The following is a 26,688-nucleotide window of genomic DNA, read 5'->3' as shown; positions in this document are numbered from 1 at the left end:
TTTATCTCAGTTCCATGGGTTTTCTCAATTGTCAGATCTCCTATACGACGAAAAACTAGAGCCTAGTACGTCAAAATTTTCACAAACGAAACATGTAAATTCATTAGAAAACACATATATCCGGGGAAAACATTCGTGTGTTACATTTTTTATCACTTTAATTTTATGCCACTCTAGTGACACTCTAGTGACACGTAATATCTATCGGATAAAAGTTTTGTGTCTTTTTTCGATTACCTAGTGTTTTCTTTCTTTAAAAATGTTTTCTTATTAAACGGTTGAAACCATTTTTCAAAGCACAGGGAGTTGATGAAAAAACTAGCTAGCTAGGAAGCCGCCATATGAATTATTGTAAAAATTAGGGTAACCAAAGCAAGAGTACTCCCTCATTCCCTACACACCAAACCAGAAAGGACTAACGTCGCCACCTGCTCTTTGTCCTTTTATTCATTGTTTTACGATTCCTTTGACACCATTACAATATTGTTAGGGTAACTGTCAAAATATCACCACCACTACCACCATCTATTCTTCTTCTACTAACGATGGCCACAACTCTCTCTCTCTCTCTCTCTCTCTCTCTCTCTCTCTCTCTCTCTCTCTCTCTCTCTCTCTCTCTCTCTCTCTCTCTCTCTCTCTCTCTCTCTCTCTCTCTCTCTCAATTATTAAAACACATAACATGACCATTTTGTTTCTTAGCACTTGGAGGGGAATATTTATGCTGGGTTGTTATTCTTTCCATCCCTTAACATCACCCTGATCTCTCTCTCTCTCTCTCTCTCTCTCTCTCTCTCTCTCTGTGTGTTTGTGTGTGTGTGTGCAATTAGATAGATAGATGAGAAGTAAAGTTCATGGCTTCAAGTGGTGGTGGTAGAGTTATGGAGAAACCAATAACTTCACAAGATCAAAGATCTGCAGTTCTAAGATGCCCTCGTTGTGATTCATCCAATACTAAGTTTTGTTACTACAACAACTATAGTTTAACCCAACCACGCCATTTCTGTAAAGCTTGTAAACGTTATTGGACGAGAGGCGGAACTTTACGTAATGTTCCGGTCGGTGGTGGTTGTCGAAAGAACAAAAGAATCAAGAAACCTACATCTTCATCTTCTTCTGATAATCCTACTACTACACCCATAGCCTCTCATAATCTTCATCATAAAATTCCTAAAGTTGGAAATCAGGTTAATTCTTTGTTTTTTAACTTACCCAATCAATTATCTCATGATATTAATCTTTCTACAATTCCAAGGTTTCATTTAGGAGAGAATATTACTACTACTTTACCATTAAACTCTTCTAGTACTAGTACTACTAATAGTTTTCATGATCATCATCTTCAACCTCAATTCAATTCCATGGGTCTACTTGGTTTCTCTTCAATTACAGATCTTACTAGTGGTTCACTTGATCATAATTACCAAAATAGGTTTAGTACTATAACTACATCAAATAATTCGATCATTCCGAACTTTTCATTACTTGGAACTTCATCATCTTTAAGTACTAGCACCCCACCAATGACTTCTTCATTGTTAGCTTCAACCCTTAATCAACAACAGAAATTGAATTTGGGAGGGTTAAAGGAGTTTACTAGGGTACCCACTAATTATCTTCAAGATTTATCAACACCCTTTGAAGGAATTCAAATGGTGGGTAACATTAGTGATCCAAGCATAGTTGGTAAAGGAGATAATAAAATTGAAGAAGGGAAGAACAAGGAGGATTGGGGTAGTAGTTCTCCTTTTGGTGCATCCGTGGAACTCAATGGTTCTTCTGATCCTTCTCTTTATTGGAATTCGACGAATGTTCATGGTGCTAATTGGACAGATCTATCCAATAACTATGGTTCGTCTGTCACTCCTTTGATCTAACTCACGAAACCATTCGCGGACCGTCTTAAGTCACTCTCTCTTTTTCTTTTTATATGGGTATTTGTTAATGTAGTAGATTTCTTTCTTGGGCTATTATTTTTTTCTTTATAGTCATCAAGTTCATGGATAAAACTAAGGGGTGGGGAATTACTCAGCATCAAATATACAATATTGAGAGGAGTATGGATCGGAGTGATCATGTCGGTAGCAAACACTAAAACAACCTACCATTTTTAGTTCATGAAGGTTGCTAAGTGAAATGGTTTTGCTCTGAGAGGAACCTCGGATCCACTTCATATCTCATCTTCGATCTCTAATGTCGGCGTAATTGATTGTCACAGTATGGGAAAGTTTCCATCTATAGATGTTTGGAAGGTAAAGCATTCATCAAGCAATTGTATGGAACTCATCATCTACTACTAAGTTGAGTATTCTTGTATGTATATATGCATGACATTTGCTTTTAATAATTAAAATTCTGATGTATTTGTTATTAGGTTGGGGCTGATTATTGGGAGATAGATGTTCTAAAATCCTCAAGTTAGAAGGAAATCAAATGAGGTTCTAATAATCTTTTATTTTTTTGTGGGGTGTTTCTTGTTTTATGGTTTAGAGGAAATGGTTTGGTATAGAAATAAGGAGAGGGGGCTTGTTACTTCAATGGATATTTTTCTATTAGTTATTCTATGCTGTCTTTGGTTAAATTTACTTGCTTTTAGCTTTGCTTTAGATTTAGTTACTAATAATGAGGGTTTTAACTACTTTTAAGTAATATAATTGGTGCAACTTGAAGAGGTGGTGGCTCAGCTTATATACCAGGCTGTGGGTTTATTCTTTACATACTACCAGCTTAAGTTCTGTCATATATGATCCTAAGAACTTGCATCCAAGAATGAAACTTGGCTCCATGGATTAGTTAGTGTTGAGAAGCTAATTAGATTATCCTCGTTACAAAACAAGTAGTATTAGATTTTCTAAATCATACATGACAAGAGTAATTCTTAATCCACCTTCCATGCTTTCAGGATGTAGCTGGACTAGATGGTGTAAATTACCTTTTTTTTTTGTTCAAAGAGATGGTGTAAATTACCTATATTTTATATATTTATATGGGAACATGTGAGGGTGTAGTGTTGCTTCTTCCATGCCACCAAGTGGTTTCGCGGACTCTCTCACCTCAAAAGCTAGTTGTTGACGCTTCCACCCACATTTCATAAATACTTGTGTAAACTTGATGTTTGATATAATTTTTGCGTATGCCCGCGGGCCTCCCTAGCTCCCAGGTACTCTTAGGAGATCTCTCACTATTTCAAGAAGGGAAGGTTTCTCTCACACAAATAAAGAGACCACCATCCTCTCCCATTATCAATGTGTTATAACTTACCAAAAATGAGAGAGGGGTCCAAAATCAGGGGGGGTAAATGAGGGAGCAGACCAAAATCGGTCAGAAATGAGTTTCCAGTGATTTTGTCAGGGACAGCTCACAATTTACTTTTTTTCATTTTTTGCCCCTGCACGGTAATCTGTCTTGTTTACTGCCAGATTTCAGGCTGATTGGAAGAGATCATTTAATTCCTAGCCCAGATTTTGAAATTTCTCGGAAAACTCTCTCTTCTCCGTCTCTTTCTCTCTCTAAAACCTTCACAAAACAACTTCTTCCTCTTTATATCTTTCAAATTTGAAATTTCTGGCCAAAATTCTTGCATCCCGCCCAGATTTTTGAAATTTCAGCCGAAATTTTTGCATCCTTCTTCCTTCTCTTTCTATAAAACATCAAAGTTTCCAGTTCTTTCTCTCTCTAAAAGTTTTCTGTTCTTATTTATTCTTCCTCTCTCTAAAAATTTCAGTCGAAATTCCCGGTAAACAGGGATTTCCTTCTTTATCTTCTTGTCGTTTATTGCTTGTTTCGTCATGTTTAGCTAACTCTTGCATTTGGATACTTTAAAAACATGATTTGATGTGATGAATGACATGATTTGTGTAAATGTTAATTCAATTAACTTCGTCTAATTTTGTAAATTAGAAGCCTTGTTCTTAATAGTTTATTGACACATAATTTGATGATGCGTACTTAGTTTGATAGTGACGTTTAGTGACTTTTGATCGGTTATACTTAGTTTGACGCATTATACTTAGGAGTGTCATATTAATTCATTGTCAACTCATTTGATAGTGTGTGCTTAGTTTGATAGTCGATGCTTAGTAACTTTTGATTTATTATGCTTAGTTTGATACATAATGCTTAGGATTGTCAATGTATGTCGGTGAAGTTAACTAACTTTTCATGCAAATAGATAATTAGTATTTGTCACTATCAATCTTGTGGATCGAAGTATCCCTCTCAATCGACTCTTGCCCGATTCTTTTCTGAATCTCTCTCATTTCTCGTTTAAATTAGTTTTATTTGTTTCCTTTATTTTCTATAAATCAATCAAAACCCCAATTATAATCTTTCTATTTTGGTCTAAGTTAGCAAGTAACACCTAGACTGGTGGGCTAGATGATGTGCTGAAAAAGGGTACATCCGCAAGTATACGGGCGTCAAGTAATAAACCCAGTAAGATCGTGGTCGATCCTCAGGGATAAGATGGTAACTCGAATATCGAGAGAGTCAAGTCCACCGACCTAGGTGTCATTGACTAACTTAGACTAAAAGAAGAAGCTAAGGATCAGGTTTTTTTTTTGATTGAGTTGAAATAAAGAAACAACTAAAACTAACTAAACTATCTAATTAAGAAGTGAAAGAGTTTCGAGAAAAGACTTGCAAGAAGAATCGCGTAAAAGTCGATTGAGAAGGTTACTTCGATCCACAAGATCGATAGTGACAAATACTAATTATCTATTCGGATGAAAAGTTAATTAACTTGACCCACAGACATCGCCAATCCTAAGCATAATTTGTAAGCATAACCAATCAAAAGTTACTAAGCATTAGCTATCAAACTAAGCACACACTATCAAATGAGTTGAGAATGAAGAAGTATGACATTCCTAAGTATAATGCGTCAAAATAAGTTTAACCGATCAAAATTACTAAGCATCGACTATCAAACTAAGTACGCACTATCAAACTATATGTCAATAGATGATGAAGACCAAGGCTTTTAATTCATATCAAATCATGTTTCACGAGTACCTGAATACAAGAGTTAGCTAAACATGTCGAAAATATTAATTAACGCAAAGAAGATAAAGAAAAACACGAGTTAAGGTTGAAATCCCCCCTTAGCAATGTTCTGATTTCCCCTTAGTAGTGCAAATTAGTTGTACCCTCAGTAAGAACCAAGGTCCCCTTTAGCAAAAGTTACTTTCTTCTTCCTTAGACAAAATCCACCATTAAAGCTTCACAAAGCTTTTATCTCTTTAGAAACTTTTAGCCAAAAGCAAAATCAAACACCAAAAGCAAAATCAGACACCAAAGGTAGCAAGGTTATAGGATGGAGAACAAAAACCCTGAGGTTTCCAACTAAGAAAATGGTCGGAATAACCTAGAAAATTCAGCCAAATAGATGAAAATTCAAGGCAAAGAATGAAGTCCCGAGCTACTCTGTGGTTCCGACCAAGCTTCTCGAGCTTTTCACGATCTGTCCCGAGCTACTGTGCAACTTTCACAAGCAGTCCCTTGCTTAATCTTGAGCATCGCATACCGGCCAAAGCTTTGGCCGGTCTAACTCGGTGGACTAAGCTTTAGCCGGTCTCATTCCTCTCTTTCTCTCTCTAGATCGAGTTCCATCCTCAAAAGCTTAATTCCTGTCTCTTCAAAGAACCCAACCCTTTTTTTTGTGAAGAATATTACCCCCAACTCAGACTTGGTTTAAGACTTAATACCATCTTTAACTTGGACTCTAATATAAAAGAAACGGTAACAAATACACTATGAAAATCAGCTAAAGAACATACTTGTTGAAGAAAAGTCCAAAACACATGATTGTTAGCGTCATCTGACTGGAGACGCATGTTTTGTGATAGAGTCCCCACCTTAATATTGATCCAAATAAATGATCTCCTTAATGAGGCTCCTAATATTTGCTCTCGAACTGCTTTTGGTATACTAGGAAGTATTTGGCGGAAGTCACCACCAAGAACAATAATTAATCTACCAAATGGTTTATTGTTATTACGAATATCTTGAAGTGAATGATCGACAACCTCTATGGAATATTTGTGTTGTATTGGGACCTCATCCCTTATAATCAAGTTCGATGCTCGGAATAATTCAGCAAGTGATGTTTGCTTACCAATATTGCAAACCGAATCCTCATGCACATCAAGAGGAATCAGAAAAGTTGAATGAGATGTTCTCCCTCCAACCAATAGTAATGAGGCAATATCGGATAAAGCAACAGTATTAACTATATTGCCATTTTTCTGGCATGTAACTACAGTTGTACTGTATAAAAATGTTTTTCCTCTTCCAGCACCACCATTGAGAAAAAATAGTAAATCTTCATTGTTACTTACAGAATGAATAATAGTTTCAAAAGCGTGTCTTTGTTCGCTATTGAGAAGGTCTATTGTTGAAGTCAATTGTATTTCATTGATTGATGATGGTAGTTGCATATTCTTCTAGATAAAATGGTTGCCTAAAATCTGATGACATTGTTGATGCGGTTGAAGCATAAATGGGAAGTTGTCTTTCAGAGTTTTACCATACTCTAATAGGATTTCGTTAAGGAGGTGTAATCCGAAACTCGTATTTGAGAATTTGTAGGTTTGGTAATACCTCGTGTAGTACGAAGTTGATGTGCAAGATCATCACAAATGTTTAGGGCAAACCTATCCAATAAAGAAGATGGATTTAGTGGAGCACATTCTAATAAAATGATAGAAAACAGTCTCCGTAATTGATAACTTGTATTTATATTCGCTGCTTCCTCAAGACATAATACCCATTCACCATCATCTTCTAAAAGTCTACGGGCAACACATGCTGATTTGAATGTGTCATACAACATCCCATTTACAGTACGTAAAGATTTAAATGACACCGCACCTTTCACAACAATTAACAATAACTGTAAATAAAAATTTTCCCCTTCGTTTAGATTAACAAAATACATTATTCCTATTGAAAACTCTTTTTTCCGTCTAACCCACAATTTAGATTGTCTATCCCACACAAATTGATGTGGAAATTCTTGATAAGGGTAATCTCTTGCAATTTGGTCCATCTCACAACGGAAGAAAAAAGTCATTAAAGTAGAAATTTCGTTAGCAGCTTTATATTGAATGACATTTGTATTGTCCATAGGTTGGAAAACCACATGATGCATACCAGGTAAATGCATAGCCAACCTCACAAAAGATGGATATTCTTCATTTAGTAAATGACCAAATAATCTCCATGCCGCCTCCGGTGGTGCAATATACCAAGAGTCAAGATATTGTTGAATTTCACCTGCTGCACCTACAACTATTGGCGAACGATCATGTCCTTTGTAAATATATTTGTTTATATATTTAACACACCACACGGATTGGAGAACGTTCATGTCCTTTGTAAATATATTTGTTTATATATTTAACACACCGCACGGATTGGAGAACGATCAACCATTGGAGAACGATCATCTTCGTTTTCTATGACGTCCCGTGTTCCAAATCACGGTTGTCCATGCAGTTTATAAAAGAAACTCGGTCTAAGTTTCACTGAAACTAGTTTTAAATGTAAACCCAAGCCAAAACTCTCATCACGGATTACAAATCAAGAACAAATGTAGTGGAAAATCAAATATAGTTTAAACCTTTTGAAAATATGTTCGGAAACGTGTAACCCAAAATAATTTTCATAAAGATTAAAATAATTTGAATTCATGTGTACGAACAATTCAAAGAAGAGGCTGAATTATGACAGAGTCTCCTCTATAAATTGAACCTATCAAACCTGAAAAATCTGTCAAACATTCATACATATTTTTATAAACTTCAACATATGAATAACATCAAATTCAAAGTGATGATAGTGTGCATACTATTTACATGTGTACAATCACAAACAAGTGAAAGAGTGGTCGTAACTATTCTAAATGATACATATTTAATATTAACTGTGATAAAATCGTAAGTTGAAATTATAATAAAAATTATATCAAGCTTACATAATGTGAGCCAACGAAGTAAACTATGTCACTCCGGATCATCAGTACGTGCAACTGAACAAAAAACAAGTAGGAATGAGAGAACCCGAAGGTCAGCTCAGTAGGATACCTAGACATCCTACCTGCACCACACACATCAACAGTTTAATATATCATTAGTTATAAGTGTTACCAGTGACGGACCCAAAAATTTTATTGTGTGGGAGCACTTTTAACTATAAAAAGAAATTTCATGTTGTCCAAAAATCTCGATATGGAATTCAAGCGATTGATTTCAATATCTCTTAACCAACTCAACTATTGCTAACTTGTGAGTTTTTTTGGAAAACTCTAACTTGTGAGTTACATTTACTATTGTGTCAATAAAAATTAACTAGCTTTTCCATTTACACAGAAGATAATATTCGTAAATTTTATTTTAAAAGTATGAGTTGTCTTGATAAATGATCCTCACATTTTACTTTCTTAAAGAAATTAAAAAAAAAGAGAGAGCGGACTAATTTTAAGAAAAAATTCGAAAATCAAAAATATATATTATCGTTTGGGTCTTGTATTTCTCCATTCCTGTTTGAGTCTTTTTCGCTTTATCACGTTTTACTTTCTTGAAGAAATTAAAAAAAAAAAGACAGAGACCCAAACGATAATTAATTAAAAGATATAGGCACAAACAAATTTAGTCATAAAAAACTCAAGAATAAGAGGGATGATGAGTGTTGAACCCGTGTCTGTAGCACATTATGCTCTTCCTCACTCCAACTCGCAGAAGAGCAATTCTTGTCTGTATATGGTACTTTAACTTTTTATAACAAAAGTGAACCTATATTTAATTGAGGATAACTATGGACACGTGGGGGCCCGTGACCCCACGGGCCCCTACGTAGGTCCGCCCCTGAGTGTTACATATATACAAAGATATCAATATGCACACGAAGGAAGGCAATATAGCAAGATAATTCTTCTAGCTTACCAAAATCATGACTGAATACGCCCTCAACCGAAGTCACCTATTATTCGGTTAGGAAGAAGCGGTCGGCCTTTGTTAGTGTGTAGGTAGGCGGCGCCTTATCGAACGTTTGACTACTGCAGTGTACACATGGATCCGCGTAATACCTGGTAAGAGCTTCTGTAACTCCCCCTTCGTCATCATCGCCCGTCGGGGTAGCTTGGGATCTCAATAGCCATCGAATAATAAATCTCACCCAAACAATGATACGCTTAGAATATGTCATGACTTACGCAGACGACTATAAGAGCATCGTCGTGTAGCAGAGCCATATACTTCTCTGCAATATAATTATCTCGTCTTGAGGCGCGTCCTACCTCCGGCCAGATCTGACGTTTCCTTGCAAGGTAATTCACTAACCATTCGAAGAATTAATACCCAAGCATATGCATGAACCTATAATAATATTTAATGATCTGAGTGGCTCCCAAAACTATAACAACAGAGCCCTCCTAACACGTCCCATCAACAAGAGGAGAAGACCGTTCTTGTGGCTCAATGTAGGGTAAACTCTTCCTAAACCCAAGCTTTTACAAGTGTCTACTTTTCAGAATTAAGCATTTTCTTATTTAGAAAGCTCGGGTAAATATCCTCTTTCATTTCGGTGAAAATATTATAAGTATCAATCACAACGAAATTCAAGCCACACACACACTACTAAGCTTAGCAGAATAAATAAACAAGCATGACATTGGGTCGATCCCCTAATCACTCTGAGATATTGTCATCTTAAATGACTGTAACGTCTCTCTAACGGATATACGATGGGAGGTTCGTTGAGGACTTGAGGGCGGACCTCTTTATCTAGGGTGGATGCGCTTCCGTATTTTGGTATTTTGAGGAGATGAGGGTGAACCTCTTCATCCAGGGTTGGAAGTGCTCGCGTAATTTGACGTTGCTTCGGGGTGCCCGGAGATAAATGGGTCGGACACATTAGCCACTAATTCATGGGCTTGGTTTCCGTATTAGCCCGTTTACCATGAATTTTTTGGGGCGATCCAGTGACGTATTTTGGCCCATACAATTTGTCCCCCACTCTCTAAGTTGACGGAGTGTGGAAACTTAGAGAGTAGTTTGAAGTCGTATGGGCTGATTTGTAACTTGGTTGCATTGCATTCATTGCCTAGCTGATGTCCCGTGGGGACTTGTCCTCGAGTAGGGTCGCGTGTATCGAGTCAATTCGGATGCCACATGTCGCTATATAAAGTGGTCGGATTACTTAATTACTTTTTAGTCCCTAATTTTTATATCTCTCATAAACAAATCCCATCATACTTATAGTCAACTAATTCAACCGCATAATTACCTTTTGACCCCCAAATTAACATTTTTTTTCTTCCTCCTCCCACAACTAACCATGAAAAAAGTATATGTTCCTCCTTAATTCGATTGCAAAGAAAAATGTTGAATACAAAATGATAGCCAAACCATGCCTGATCTTTTCATGTGACCAAATAAAATCCATAATTTCTCGAGATCTATCCGATGAGCTGTCTAAATCAACCAAAATAAATACTCGAAACCAATATTAAAAATCGGTAGCTTTGTTCGATGATCTAACCCGTCCGATTCTCCGATTCGAAGATTTGGGTGTTACACTTTCTACTTACCCGGTTTAATTTTATATCCCACTGCTTTAGTTCGGGCTCCTATCCTAACTCCCTAAGCGGAAATACCAACACATAATGTCGTATATTCTCATCAATTCAATATCCTCATTCAAGTGCAATATATATCACAGGATGAAGTTACTTCGGCGTCATCTTCAAGGATTATTACAACAATTTCTTCAGTTATAGGTAGATTACAGTGGCGTCTGTCAGTTGATGGCTTATAGTGAAGGCTAACCGGTATAACTTTGTCTGGGGAATTCAACTGTAGTAAAATTTTGCGAGCTTGGACATAAATTGGTACAAAAAACGTTATGACGCATCAAAGTGTCCTGGATAATGTGGAGAATTGAAACATCTAAGTCGTCATTTCTTCAACTATGGATGTTTAAAGCTGAGGATGGATCATAAATATAAAGTTGCACATAGGACGAAGTTATTCCTGGATCCGGTATGAAGGACTCGGTCCTATGACGCAATTTTTCATGTATAGTGAATGAATTGCATCCAAGACTTGTGAAAGCATTTGATGCTTTGTAGCATCGAATATTGCATCAGAGTGCTCTAGATTTAGCGCCCGTACCATTATACAAGGCTTTTGACGACAAAGGGGTTCTCGCAGTTGTGGTTGTCTAATTTTCCCTTGCAAACACCAAGTCTCAAATAATGGAGTACTTACACGAGAGTTAACTAACTTTTCATCAGACCAATGAAGTTCTTTACACATTCAACATCCATTAATCTGAGGTAATGATGTTCGAAAGGCACAGTGGGTAAGCTCTCCACGAATGAAGGGGTAGGTGGGGTGGATGCATGAACCGTATTAACAACCGCATTCTGAGAGTGGTTAGATGATTCACCTTCCTTATAATTGCTAAAAATAAACTTTGCACGCTTAGCCATATGCCTATGTTCATTTGTCGTGGTGACCTATTCAAGTGAATATATATGGTTGCATGAGTTTTGAAAGAGACTTAAATATTTACGATAGATATTCTAACACAAGTGAAGGTATAGCAATATAAAATATGATACAAATAACCTTATCGATGTCGTGTTGCTGCAGTTTTAGCATTACATGTGTCAAATTTGTTTGTTATTCGAACTCTCCTTAATGGTCATTGCGGTGTGGCTTTTATGACGACAATATGTAATTGTTTTAGAAACAAAATCCAAGTCAACTAAATTAAATGCGCTATTGGTCAAGGTTCAATATAGTTATATGTATTATTTTTGGTGGATGCATTTTAAGTTAAAAGGTCAAAAATGAAGAATTTAAAAAGAAGATACATATAATTAATATACCTCGGGACTGATTTGCTACCACTTTTCCTTTCGTTGACGTGTCACTTTTTCATTCTGGCAACGCATGCGTTGAGCTGCACACTGATTCTATATTCATACTAAGTTATCAATTGGAATCTAGAACATAACTATTTGTTCCTAAAGATAAGAAATATGTACGAAAGCTCAAAGAAGGTGACAAAGATGCGTTAACTACTTCCGGCATCTCTGACAGCGAACGCGATGCACATTCTCTCTCACGTCTGAGGCGTTGAGCTAATGTCCGTGTATTTTCAATAACACATATATAAGCTGCGATTACCTTAACAAAGATGTACACAAAGGAAGTAATATCGAAGAAACATTTATAACCATACATTTGTCAGCGGTCTTACTGTATTCTCTGACACAATATTCTCAATATTCGCCAGTTGCCTAAGGGGGTGTTATGCATTGGGTTTGATGGTAAATGAACTTCAGAAGAAGATAATTGAAACTGTAGGAAAAAAAAAAAAACAAATTACTTCTAAAGTGAGCAGAACAATTACCTATTTTTAGGGTTAAATTACAATGTATTAACTGTGAAGGTGAATATCTAATTGCAAAAGATAGGCTTACAAATCGTTAATTTATATGATAAATTTGTATATCCTATGAAAACTGCAGAGTCTTAAATTATCATAACGATAATTCAGATGATAGTAAATTTTAGAGTCGAACATCCATTACCCAGAATTTGCAGATGTTTTTACTATATATAAATTTACAAACTGTTCTAATACTTGATTAAATAAAAAAAAATTGTAATTTAATTATAAAAAAAAACTACAAAAGGAACAAACGACATGATGTTGATAATAATAATTTGAGAATTTCTATAATAAATTAAACTATTAATACGAATTAACATCATTAAATCAAGAAGAAACTTGGACTTTGTAGCGTAATTTAATTTTCCCGCTTTCACTACTACTACCTTCACATGTCTATTATAATTTTAAGTTTCTATTTTCACTTTGAGATTGAAGATGTAGAGAGATTGAAGATGTAGTGTCTTGAAATAACATTATTGATATTGTAATTGAACTTTTCTTCATCATCTTCTTTCAAACTATACAAATCTTCTGCTAAAATACCCATAATCTCCTTACCGGGTTTCCGAAATGCCGTTGCGTATGTAGCACCAAAACGATCATGTTGTTTTAACTGTAGGATGTACTCGAAGTTGCATTCAGCAAATGTTTTATCACATTTGGGGCAATTCCACTGACAGTTGTCGTTCATAATTACCTTCTTATTGCAATGACGGCCTCCGTCCATCAAGGGGCAAACATTATAAGCGAAATTTTCAGTTTTGATGGATGAAATTGTGGCACTGACAATGATGAAACGGGGTTTATCAGAGTTTCTGAGTTAATCGTCTTTGATTTTGGATATATGGGTACAACATGAATTCAATGTTCCTGAGAAATATTTTGATATCGAGATAGGCGTAGCATTGCTTTTTTTTTGTGGCAAACCAATTTTATAATCGCAGACCTCTAGAAGGTCTGGGTCCACAAACAATTGAGTTGATGGGAGCATTCTAACTGATTTTCCATTGAAATCACAAATCCTTCCCAACTTCACAGATAAAACAGGAAACACTCAAGAATCAACCATTTGATGGACCATTTGGCCTTCCTCCAGCAGCATTTACCCTATATAGTAAGTTCTACATTATAGCCAAATTTATCCTTTAACCATATAGCCATTTTTTCCGTCTGAGTACCATTCTTCTTCGCTACAGGTGTAGTGGCATTTATGGATGAAACAACCCCAATTATATCTATAAATGAAATAGGTGCCATACTTTCAATCTCCCTTGTGGTATGAACTTGAAATGATGTCTAGGTATAGATGCATCATCTTCTAGACACTTCTGAACCCTAGAGTACTTTTCTAGATGTAACTCGTAATCATTTCTAAGGTGGTTAAAAGTCTTCGAGGCAGGTTTCAACATCCTAATAGAAATCAAATACACGTTGTCAGCTTCTATATCAGTGTACAACTTACTGGCTACATCGTTAGAACACATAACATGCAGTTCCCCACATTCAGGATCCAACACATCGAACGAAAATAATTTCCTGCTTTCCGAGCATTTGCATAGGTTTTGAGTGGACCTTTTGTTGTCACTCTGACTTTCACTGTCCACTTTTTCAGGTAAGGGCTCAGGTCCTTGGTATGTGACTCTTTTGAAGGAGTTTCGTTCTTAACAGAATCCAACTCTTGATTTTAATTCGTAACACATTTCATGTTCATTGTCTACACAACGTTGGCTATGATTAATTATACAATCTAATCAAGGAAATGATTGTTAGGGTCCAGCCCACTTTAGGCCCATTATAACTTTGGGTATCTCTTACCATTGTTATACAAGGGGGCAGCTAGAAGTTGGAAAAGAGGAAGGAGTTAAAAAGATAAAAAAGAGAGAGAAAACAAGTGAGAAGTAAAGAGGGGCAGACCCAGATTTCTGGGTGCAGTAACAGTTCCGAGGTCAGATCGAGAGGCAAACGGTGTCGGATTTTTCTGAAATTTTGTCAGTGTGTTCGTAACACCTTAGGCTTCTATCTGTACGGTTGTACTGTTCATTGGTGTTCTTTTGTGACGAAGAAATCAGATCCTGAACAGACTGCAGTTTCTGTGGTGTTTTCTTCTCTTCTCCTGTGTTGTTCATCTACTATGTATGTGGGTATTGGTGGGTTGAAGATTTGCATTATTGCTGTGATTATCTTGTACCCTCAATTTATCATTATAGTGGAAGTTTTTAGGGTGGACTCCTCATAAGTCCTGTGGTTTTTACTCTTCACAACGAAGGGGTTTTTCCACGTAAAATAAATCGTGTGTCTTTGATTTATTTTACCATTGATTTATATTTGTGTTTGAGCTGGTGGTTTTGTGGTTTCATCTTTGGTGGATTATTTGTTGATTCTTTTTGAGGTTGATCTTGTGGTAGCTTATTCACTACCCTTTTGGGACCGTGAAGTGGTATCAGAGCAGCGTGGTTTGTTTAGCGATTGAACATGTAGAGTAGTAGTGGCAGCTCCATGGTTAAATTGACATTAACTAATTATTCTATTTGGAGACCGATGATGGAGGATATGTTGTATTGCAGAGATTTGTTTGATCCGATTGGTAGTAGTGCTACTTCTACTAAACCTGCAAAACCTGGAGATATGGAAGAAAAAGATCGGGAGAAGTTGAAAAGAAAGGCTTTGGGAACTATTCGACAATGGGTTGATCTTAGCATATTCAACCATGTTGCTCAAGAGTCTGATCTGTATGATCTTTGGAAGAAGTTGGAAGGTCTTTATGAAAGGAAGAATGCTCATAATAAAGCATCATTGATAAACAACTTGTTAATTTGAAATTGAAGAGCGGGAAATTTGTTTCAGAGCATCTTAGTGATTTCCAGGATATTATTAACAAGTTGACTACTATGAAGATTGTTCTTGATGATGAATTGCGGTCTTTGATCTTATTGAGTTCTTTACCGGATAGTTGGGAGACCTTGGGGGTGACTATTAGTAACTCTACTCCAGACGGTACTCTTTCTTTGGATGTTATTAAAGAGAGTATGTTTAATGAAGAGACTAGAAGAAAGGAGATGGGAGTTGATAATTCACAAGCTCTTGTTATTGAGAATAGAAGAAGAAGCAAGAGTAGAGGTCCTAAATTTCGTGGTAACTCTAAGGGTAGATCCAAATCCAGAGATGGGAAAGAGGTTAGAACGTGTCACAATTGCAACAAGTCTGGTCACATAAAGAAGTATTGTTTTTTATGGAAGAAAGAAAAAGGTAACAAATCAGGTTCACAGAATGAGGAAGATGATAAAAATACTGCAGCTATTACTTCTACTGATGATGATGCTTCATCTTTGATCAGTACTATTGGTGAGTGTCATCATGTTAATAGTTCAGATTCAGAGTGGCTTGTAGATTCAGGTGCTTCATATCATTGTGTTCCGCATAGAGATTACTTCTTGAACTACAAAAGTGGTGATTTTGGTAGTGTCAAGATGGGTAATCAAAGCTCAGCTAGCATCGTTGGGTTGGGTGATATTCGTGTGAAGACATGTGTTGGGTGTATACTTACACTAAAAGATGTTCGTCACATCCCTGATCTATGTCTGAATTTGATGTCTACAAATGTCCTTGATCATGAAGGTTTTCAACACACATTTGGTGGTGGTAAGTGGAAACTGTCCAAGGGTTCGATGGTAGTTGCTCGAGGTGATTTGTGTTGCTCGTTGTATAAGACATATTTGAGTATATGTTCTGGTGAGCTGAATGCAATTGAAGAAAAGGGTTCTTCTAATTTGTGGTATCGAAGACTAGAATGCATGAGTGACAAGAAGATGAAGGTTTTGGCAGGTAAATTACTCATTCCTGTTGATAAAGCTATTATTATTGATCCTTGTGACTATTGCTTGGCAGGCAAACAGCATAGAGCTTCATTTTTTTAAGAAGTCTACTAAAAGGCAAGGAAAGTTGGACCTTGTATAGACTGATGTTTGTGGTCCTATGGAAGTGGATTCTATTGGTGGTAACAAATATTTTGTTACATTTATTGATGATGCTACTCGGAAGACTTGGGTATACATGTTGAAATCAAAAAGCCAAGTGTTCAAAGTCTTTCAGAAATTTCATGTCATGGTTGAAAGGGAGACAGGAAGAAAGTTAAAGTGTCTCCGATCCGACAACGGTGGTGAGTATACTTCGAATGAGTTCAAGAGTTATACTTCACAGTTTGGCATTAGCATGAAAGAACAACTCCGGGCACTCCACAACACAATGGAGTTGTAGAAAGGGCGAATCGTACCATCATGGAGAAAGTGAGATGTATGCAAGAAATGTTTAAGCTTCCTAAGACATTTTGAGCTGAAGGTGTTAATTGTGATGTTTACTTGATAAATCAAGCTCCGTCAACAGCTCTTGATTTTGATGTTCCAGAGAGAGTATGGAAAGGAAAGGATCCTACATACTCACATATTAGATTGTTTGGGTGTAAGGCATACATGCACGTTCCGAGGGAACAGAGATCTAAACTTGATTCGAAGACTAATCCTTGTGTCTTTGTTGGATATGGAGATGAAGAGTATGGTTTTAGACTCTATGATCCTGAGAAAAAGAAAGTAGTAAGAAGCAGAGATGTGATTTTCTTCGACCACGAGTTTGGTGCAGATATTTTGGGTACAAGGTCATCTTCTACCTTTAATGTACCTTTTGATACTACTAATTATGTTTCTTTTTCTACTGTTCCTTAAGTAAATCAGCCAGATAATGAGAACGTTGAGGTCGTTCCTGATGATATCGAGGACACTCCACTCAATGGTGATTTACATGACCATGTTGATGAACTTAACGAGACCTTATCTGAGGAAGTAGGTCATGATGAAGAAGTTCATGAGCAGGGGGAGCCCTCTACCCCTCGTGTTGAGGATTCACAGGTTCGAAGGTCAATTAGAGATAGAAGACCCTCAACAAAGTATTCAAGTTCAGAGTATATTCTTGTCACTGAAGATGGTGAACCAGAGAATTATCAAGAAGTGTTATCTCATGTGGAGAAAGCTTCTTGGATTGATGCTATGAAGGAGGAGATGAATTCCTTGAAGAAGAATGAAACTTATGAGTTAGTGAAACCTCCAAGCGGAAAGGAAGTCTTGAAGAATAGATGGGTTTTCAAGAGCAAAAAAGATGGTGAGAAGATTGTCAAGCGGAAGGCTAGATTGGGAGTAAAAGGTTGCAATTAGAAAAAGGGCATTGACTTTGATGAAATCTTCTCTGCCGTTGTGAAGATGACTTTTATTAGAGCTGTGTTGGCATTAGCTGCAAGTTCTAATCTTGAGTTAGAACAACTTGATGTAAAAACTCCTTTTTTACATGGTGACTTGCATGAAGAAATCTACATGGAGCAACCTGAACGTTTTGAAGAAAAAGGGAAAGAGAAGCTTGTTTGTAAGCTAAAGAAGAGTCTTTATGAGCTTAAACAGGCACCGATGCAGTGGTATCGGAAATTCGACTCTTTTATGACTAATGTTGGTTATAAACGAACTCATGCAGATCCTTGTGTTTATTTCAGAAAGTTCCCTGGAGGTAACTTCATTATTCTTCTTTTATATGTAGATGGTATGCTAATTGTTGGACAAGATGTTGAGATGATTAACAGGTTATAGAAAGACTTAGCTAAATCTTTTGATATGAAAGATTTGGGTCCAGCAAGGCAAATCTTAGGCATGGAGATTACTCGTGACAGGATAGCTGGAAAGTTATGGCTATCACAAGAGAGGTATATTGAACGAGTACTCGATAGGTTCAATATGAAGAATGCTAAGCCAGTTAACACTCCTTTGGCTACACATTTCAAGTTAAGTAAGAAAGCATGTCCTACAACAGAGAGAGAGAAAGAAAGTATGTCATCCATCCCTTACTCTTTTCTTGTTGGTTCGTTGGTGCATGCTATGGTGTGTACAAAACCAGATATTGCATATGTTGTTGGTTCAGTGAGTAGGTATTTATCCAATCCGGGTAAATCTCATTCGGAAGCTGTGAAGTGGATTTTGAGATATTTGCGAGGCACTTCTAGTTTGAGTTTGTGTTTTGGAAGTGGCAAACCTATACTTGAAGGATATACAGATGCTGATATGGTTGGTGATCTTGATAACCGGAAGTCTACCCCAGGTTATGTGTTTACACTTACAGGGGGAGCCATTTCATGGCAATCCAAGCTACAAAAATGTGTAGCATTGTCAACAACCGAGGCAGAGTATATTGCAGCAGTGGAAGCAAGCAAAGAGATGCTTTGGCTTAAGAGGTTTCTTCAAGAATTGGGGTTGAAACAAGATGAGTATGTAGTATTCTTTAATAATCGGAGTGCTATAGATTTGAGCAAGAATTCTATGTATCATGCTCGTACTAAGCATATTGATATAAGGTATCATTGGCTTCGTGATGTGATTGAGTTAAAGGAAATGAAGTTGAAGAAGGTTCACACCGACAAAAATAGTGCAGATATGATGACTACAAGTGTTCCAGGAAGCAACGTTGAGCTTTGTAACAAGCTCACCGGTATGAGGTCCAAGTGATTACCTCATGTTCGTATCTTTCCCGTGTTGGGTTGGAGGGGGAGATTGTTAGGGTCCAACCCACTTTAGGCCCATTATAACTTTGGGTATCTCTTACCATTGTTATACAAGGGGGCAGCTAGAAGTTGGAAAAGAGGAAGGAGTCAAAAAGATAAGAAAAGAGAGAGAAAACAAGTGAGAAGTAAAGATAGGCAGACTCGGATTTCTAGGTGCAATTACAGTTCCCAGGTCAGATCGAAGAGCAAACGGTGTCGGATTTTTCTGAAATTTTGTCAGTGTGTTCGTAACACCTTGGGCTTCTATCTATACGGTTGGATTGTTCATTGGTGTTTTTTTGTGACGAATAAATCAGAGCCTGAACAGACTGCAGTTTCTGTGGTGTTTTCTTCTCTTCTCCTGTGTTGTTCATCTACTATGTATGTGGGTATTGGTGGGTTGAAGATTTGCATTATTGCTGTGATTATCTTGTACCCTCAATTTTATCATTATAGTGGAAGTTTTTAGGGTGGACTCCTCAGAAGTCCCGTGGTTTTTACTCTTCACATCGAAGGGGTTTTTCCACGTAAAATAAATTGTGTGTCTTTGATTTATTTTACCGTTGATTTATATTTGTGTTTGAGCTGGTGGATTATTTGTGGTTTCATCTTTGGTGGATTATTTGTGGATTTTTTATTCACTACCCTTTTGGGACCGTCAATGATAGTCAATCCCATAGTAGGTTAAATATACGAAAAAACATGAAATCCTAAGATCATTGTCATTACATGGTGTAGGGTATAAATAAGGTGTATCAACAAAATTTATATAATAATAGCACATATGGCAACAAAATACTATAGTGATTGTCAGTCACAACAATCTAAGTGAATATTGAGGTTATTGTAATAGAGTAAACGAACAGTTTGTGTTCGTTTAGGAAATTATAAGGAAAATAATGAACATTTGGAATGATTGGAACAATCATCTAACATAATTCATCCAACATATTTATATGTAGATTATCTATAACGGGCATGATGAAAAAGAGAGTTAGTCTACCTCAACCTTAACATGATTTTTATAGTTGGTTGGATGTGGTAAAACGTAGCTCCTAAGAATATCAACTTTCTTTATTCTACAGAAAACAATAAGTAAATAAAATAACATAAAGTTAGTGATTCGTACATGAGTACGTTTAATATTGAAGCAAATGAAAGGGTAGCTGACACAATATTTAGCAAGGGGAATATAATTAATATAATATTATTGGATTTGCAAATGTAATTTTGATTTATAAAGCTGATCATTGTGATTGTCAACTATCCCATACGGTATATTTTGGGAAGAAACAATGACAAAGCATTAGTAGGTGATAGTAATTTCAATGTAATAGTTGATCACATTTCCAAATTTAATCTTCCCCTTAGTTTTGTTCATGAATGAAACTATGATGGCCTTGTCTAGTGGTTTTTGTTTAACCTCCACACTATGCCGAAATGATATAAATTCCATTTTAATGTTGTAGAAGTTGCATTGTATTTGCGGTTAAAGTTTGATTTTTATTTCTTGCAAGAAAAGAAAAATAATTATTTTTTTGACAAATAGGTTTAAGTTTGTTTTTAGGGTGATCACATTTCCAAATTTTATCATTCTCTTAATTTCCTCCTAGGTTGATGCCCTCAAATCACATTCTGGTTGCTTTTTCTTTATCTCGATCTTTTTTGACGTCAATTTTGTAAAATAATTTGAATTTTTTTCTATCATTCATTGGTTAGGAATGCGGATCTCATTTTCAGTGAAGATTTCGAGGATACGTACATACATGGTTTTTTTTTATGATGGAATCGACATTGTATGCCACCATTTCTTTTCTATCATTCCTTGACTACATCTTCACAATCAACAGAGTCTTCTATAACTATACGTGGTTTTTTTTTAAGAGCTTCAAAAAATTTGGGTTTTTTTGTTTTTCATCATTCCTTGCTTAGGAATATAGATTTGTTTTTCAGTGAAGATTTCGAGGATACGTATATACATGATCTTTTAGCACCTACTAACGGATTTACTTGTCATGGGTTTTACATTTGAGATTCTTAGTTTTTGGTAGGCACTTTTTAGAATTGTCAAAATTATGAATGATGAGAATCTATATTCTATTGTAGATGAGCTCTTAAACCGTCGTTTTTAAGAGCTTCAAAATGATGGAATCAACATCATATGCCACAATTTCTTTTATGAGTACCTTCGCTACTTCTTCGCAATCAACAGTGTCTTCTATAACTATTTGCATAAGATTTTTCTCTAATTTTCTAGATCTTTGTAAGACCCTAATCGCCTCATTTGTCACCGTTGATGCTCGATTTAAATATTTTTTCTACGCTGGTCCATAACTATTATGGAAGGTCATAGCAGCAACTCCAACAGCAACTGGGTGCCATCTCTTGAGAATTGGACTAAAGTTCTCCTTCTCTTTTGTAGCCCGTTCTTATGTCTCTTTAGCTAATTGAATCAAAGCTTCATTAGCTTCTTCTTCTTCATCGACCCCCAATGTTATTTGTTCCATTTGATATCTTTTTATTTGATAATCAAAATGATGGAATCGACATCACATGCCACCGTATCTTTTATGCTACTTCTTCACAATTAACATAGTCTTCTATAACTATTTGGCATAAGATTCCCATAGATATGGTTATTAAATTCACACGCCATATGCCACCATTTAAAAACCAGATCCATCTCGTTTGGTTTTCTAGGCGAGGTTCCGGCAAGGGGCTCTTCCCTTCGTCGGAAGTTAATAAAAGGAAGCAGGGAGAGAGAACGGAGAGAGAGAAGAGGCAAAACAGTTGTCGGTCGTTGTCGATCAACTCCGACGGATGACTTGAAGGTTGTGTTCGGGGAATAGCTTTTGAGTTTTCCACCTTTTTTCCCGAAAACTTTTATTGTTTTCCAAAAACACGCACCTTCTAATTTCAAATTCGAATCTTCTTCTTCTCTCCTTTATTTCCTTCATTTTGTCTCATCTTGTTCATTTTGTTGTATAGATGATTGTGGTTTGTGCTCATCTAGTAGTGTAAAAGACAAATTATGCCATGCCATAGGCACCTGTTGTAACCTAGTATAAAATATTACATAAGCCACTCAAATATACTAACGTAGACGATGAGTGTATGCTAAAATTTTAGAATATAATAGTGTTTGTGATTTTAGCTAACTCTCATCTAAAATCTTGCTCGAGGTTTCATTGATTTGAGAAAGATTTTGTAAAAATTGTTTTTATTTGAATAGCAACTTCTGATTCTTCTAAATTACTGATTCGGCTTGAAATCAAGTTCCTGTCCAAATTGACACAATAAGAAAAGAATTCAAAGTTGAGAAAAAAACTCCACTTAGGAGATAATTAGGCAGTGGCGTGGCTGAGATTTTGAGGCTCGGTGCAAAAAATTTTCATATGTTATAAGAACCGAAAAATATTTACGTACGATATATTAGTAAAATATCTAAACAGTTTAACTGAAGAAAATATTATCACGACAAAAATAAACATTATGTAAAAATATTAATGCATGAATCATTACGTAATATTAGTTAGAATATTAAAATAATAATTGATGTAAGTAAATATATTTATATAACAATTCAACTAAACATTTGAAATATGCAATTATATGAAATAAAGAAATGTTTATATAACAACTAAGTATAACTTTTTTTTTGATGAAATACAAATAAGTATAACTTGGGAAATCCAATGCAACACGTAAAACATATATATTTTGCAATGAAATTATTAGGATAACAAAGAAAAATATACACAATTACAGAAGAAGACATACAATCCTATCGTATGATTCGTATTTTAGTAGCTAAGAGAGAGAAAACAAAAAGAGAGAAATAAAGAGAAGAACAAAAAAAATAAAGACAATAGTATTTTTTTGTTGAACTAAATAAAGACGATAGTAGAGAGAGAAAAGAAATGAAAACACAAAAACAAAATTAGGTTATAAAAGAAAAAATAAGTAGAGAAAGAAAATGGAGACGCATTTAGAATAGCTATAACATAACATGGGCCTGGCCTGAGTGCCCTTAGGTTTGATATTCTATAAAACATATAAAAAAACAAGATTTTGAGTTGTGATTGAGGGGATTTGAACCCTAGACCTCTCATGCAAATGAGTTACATCTTCACCAACTGGTTGCCCACTGATGAGACATGAAAATGTCCCATCTGAATCTCTTAACTCGGGTTAGTTAGTCTCTTTTGAGCAGTTACTCTGATGAAATACTTGTTTCTCTTGTCCAGGTGTCTTTTTCGGAATTGAGCGCGAAAAACTGATAAAATCGGGAGAAAGACACACATGGAGGTATTTCGGTCATTTGGAGATTATGGTAGTCTGGTGATTTGGATATTTTGATGCTTGGATGAAATAACACTCCAAGACAAACTCGTGGGCGAAAACAGAAGTCAAAACGGAGTTCGGATGAAGAAACTATAGCGGGTCAAGGTTTGAGTCAAAGTCAGTTGACCAAAGAAGCTAATAGTTTCCGAGAGACATGTGGCTAGGGGTGGCAATTTGGTCCGAACCGGTGGGTTTTTGCCCGAACCCGCCCCTAATGGAACGGGTTTTACTGCCCCGTTTATTAGATGGGATGGTAATGGTATGAAGATAAAACCATTTAACGGGTTCGGGGCGGGTTTGGGATTAGGTAGTAAAACCCGCCCCGCCCCGATTAAATATGTTATTTATTATATATACAATAGGTTTCTAAAACTTTTTATCTTATATCATCAATTTAACAATTTTATATTATGTAATAAGTTGTAGTGTGTATAGTTAATAAAACCGAACTGTTATAAAATTTTGTTTATAATAATTATATATTTTTTATTAATATAACTTATTTGAAATAAAAATATGAAATTTATATTTAAATCCGACCCGCCCCGCACCGTTTCATGTTAAACGGGGCGGGTCGGTAACGGTTAAGTAATTTTTAATCGGGGCGGGTATGGTAATTGAATACCCACCCCGATTAACTATTGGGACGGGAACGGTAAAACTCGTTTACTAACGGGGCGGACTTGGGAAAGAGGTAATCCGTCCCAAACCCGCCCCGTTGACATCCCTACATGTGGCGACCAATGTGACGGTAAGGGATAATTTCTCGGTATTCTGGTGGGCACAAACGGTTATTTGCGGGATCAGCTTCATGCTAATTTCGTGTAAGGCGGAGCACGACACCATGATGCTCGTGTACGTGTGCTATTAGATCCAACGGTCGGTTTGAGTTACTACTACGTGGCTTCATCAAGAACACGTGCTGCACTGTTTTTCCTTATATCGAGATGCACTGAATCATTTACATTGGCAGCCAGTATATATTCACGGACAACTCATTGTTCTTCTCTCTCGTCTCCATCAAATATCTCTAAAAAAACAGGGAGGGAAAGTTTTTTAAATATTGAGAAAGAAATTTAGAAAGAGTAAGAGATTTCTACCATGGGAAAGGAAACAAGTGCTGGAAATGAGGAGATGTTTATATATTGGAAGAGATAGAGAAACCGAAAGATGGAAAGGAGAGCTAGACTTGTTGTATTTAGAGAGAGAAGATATTTTCTCTCACTAAAAAAAACAAAATGGGTGATAGCTCTCTCGGCTATAAGAAACAGGAAGCTTCACCAACCAGGAACATCTCTTCCCACAACTAGAGAAACAGGCAGAAAAAGGGTTAGAGAGAGAGAGAGAGAAGGAGCTCGGCCATTAAAGAGGATCCAAAACCGAGAGATAGAGAGAGAGGGAGAGTTTAAAGCTTTTCTTTTCTTTTCTTCTTCTTATTTAATCCTTCTCTTTGTGAGAAAGAGGGGTTTATATTGAAAGAGTTAGAGAGAGAGAGAGAGCTGCTGATTTGTAGAGAGAGAGAAATTGAATTAATTTTATAACTCCATTAAAACTCATCTTTTCTTCTTCTTTCTTTACTGTTCCTGTTAGAGAGAGAATTATATTATTGTATTAGAGAGAGAAAGAGAAGGTTTAGAGTGAGAAAAAAGGAGAAAACAGTAGAGAGAGAGAAAAACCAGGTGAGGAAAATAATTTTCTCACAGAAAAGTATTTTCCGGGAAGACGAGAAAATCGTTTTCCCTGAGGGCGCGTTTGGCAGAATTCAGCAAAACCAGAAGGAAAATACACTTCCCTAAGGGTCTGTTTGGCTGTGCAGAGGGAAAATTGCGAGAAAAAAGGTTGTTTCTTTACCGATCCTTTTTCCCTCTCTTATTTTATTAATTCTTATTTATCCTGCCATGATTATGATCTCTTTAGTGATGAGTAGCTAAGTTCCTTTAGTCTAGGGTTCGATGAAGTTAGCATTTTACATGAATATTGACTTATTATCTTATTAGTTTGAAGGATAAATTCAATTGATAAATTTTCGAAATTATTCATAACTTCTTCGTTTATATTTCTGATTTGATTAGTCATGTTTAGGTATATCTTTAATGACTAATGCTTCTTCGTTAATAGGCGAATGTTGAAAGTGTGTTTGAATCTTTCATTACCTATACTTCATACATCTTGATTCGTCATATTTAGGTTAGATTCTTTAATGACGAATACTTGATAGTTGATAGGCAATAGTTAGAATCGTAGAGAATCAATTGAGGTAAGACAAGAAAAATAAGATTTGAGTGAATATCTGTGTTCGATTATAACTGATTCAAAACCCTAGGCTACTTCTCCCATAAATTCATTTACCATTATTATTTATCTTTGTTAGTATTATTGTTTGAATTGCAAGAAAATCAAAATCGAAAAAAAAATCCAAGTTAGTTTCAGGTTTAAGTGTGAGTTTGACTTAGTCTCCGCGGATCGACTCCGGTCTTACCGGGTTTACTACTTGACACCCGTATACTTGCGGGTGGTGACCTAATTAGGAAACTTTCTAGGCCCATCACCAACCATATTTGTGTATATCATATATTACTAAACCATCTTTCGCATTACTAAAATGAGATCCTTAGATGGAGAGGGTCTGGTGCGACGCATTACTAAACCATCTTTCGCATTACTAAAATGAAACCGATTTAAAACTCTACTTGGGTTTAGATAAAGTAACTAACCCATGGGATTAGTAGTTATTTAATGCTTGGAAGTTAAGGAAGTAGTATCCGATGAGTTGAAAACACTGGAGTGAAGAACCGCCTGCTAAACTAAACAAAACTTCTATTTTTATATAGGGGAATGATAGAGTACCCAGCTAGAATGCCCATTAAAATGTCCAAATTTCCTCATCTAAAAATAAAAGCGGTCCCCACCGTAGTCAAACTTTGAAAAAACCTTGTCTTTTAGTGAATTCACGTCAGCCGGGCATTTTAGTGGGCACCGAGCTGGGTACTCTAGCATCTCCCTTCTATATAACTTATCATCAGAAACCTAATTAACTATTTTCATATATACATAGTCCCTTCATCTCTTCTACAATACTCATATCATCTATTCCTTCCCAAACTTTCTAAATCATCTCTTCACTTTTTTCGTTCATCTATGGCTTCATCTGTATCAGTGTTTTCTATCTTCTTGCTCTGGTTGATGGTGCTTCCACCTTCATCTTCTTCCTCTTCTCCTCCTAATGCCACCACCACCACCACTACCACCACCACTGATGATGATGTTGATGTTGATTTACGTGTGTTGGTAAAGGGTTGCCCTTTTAATTCAAT

At 36.2% G+C, this 26,688-nt stretch overlaps 2 protein-coding genes across 2 annotated transcripts; one reads left to right on the top strand and one right to left on the bottom strand.

The window, feature by feature from the left end:
- Positions 1–702: 702 nt before the first annotated feature.
- Positions 703–2,578, top strand: LOC147548849 (dof zinc finger protein DOF1.4-like). The gene is made up of 2 exons (XM_086671371.1): positions 703–2,249; positions 2,372–2,578. The coding sequence occupies exon 1, from the start codon at positions 852–854 to the stop codon at positions 1,872–1,874; it is 1,023 nt and encodes a 340-aa protein (XP_086527497.1). The 5' UTR covers positions 703–851; the 3' UTR covers positions 1,875–2,249; positions 2,372–2,578.
- Positions 2,579–5,666: 3,088 nt separating this feature from the next.
- LOC147548848 (uncharacterized) lies at positions 5,667–7,366 on the bottom strand. The gene is made up of 2 exons (XM_086668133.1): positions 6,598–7,366; positions 5,667–6,319 (listed from the first exon to the last, which is right to left on the bottom strand). Exons 1-2 carry the CDS (start codon positions 7,364–7,366, stop codon positions 5,667–5,669), a joined length of 1,422 nt encoding a protein of 473 aa, XP_086524259.1.
- Positions 7,367–26,688: the final 19,322 nt, after the last annotated feature.

This window comes from Eschscholzia californica, unplaced genomic scaffold (assembly GCF_041429995.1).
Source record: "Eschscholzia californica isolate CP2 unplaced genomic scaffold, dmEscCali1.0.p SCAF_3, whole genome shotgun sequence".
Taxonomy (NCBI): Eukaryota; Viridiplantae; Streptophyta; class Magnoliopsida; order Ranunculales; family Papaveraceae; genus Eschscholzia; species Eschscholzia californica.
This window is presented reverse-complemented; position numbering and strand designations above follow the sequence as displayed.

Coding starts and splice junctions, on each gene's coding strand:
- LOC147548849 (XM_086671371.1), top strand. CDS start 852: ATGGCTTCAAGTGGTGGTGGTAGAGTTATGGAGAAACCAATAACTTCA.
- LOC147548848 (XM_086668133.1), bottom strand. CDS start 7,366: ATGAACGTTCTCCAATCCGTGTGGTGTGTTAAATATATAAACAAATAT. Junction 6,320..6,597: donor TCAACTTCGTACTACACGAG/GTATTACCAAAC, acceptor GTAACAATGAAG/ATTTACTATTTTTTCTCAAT.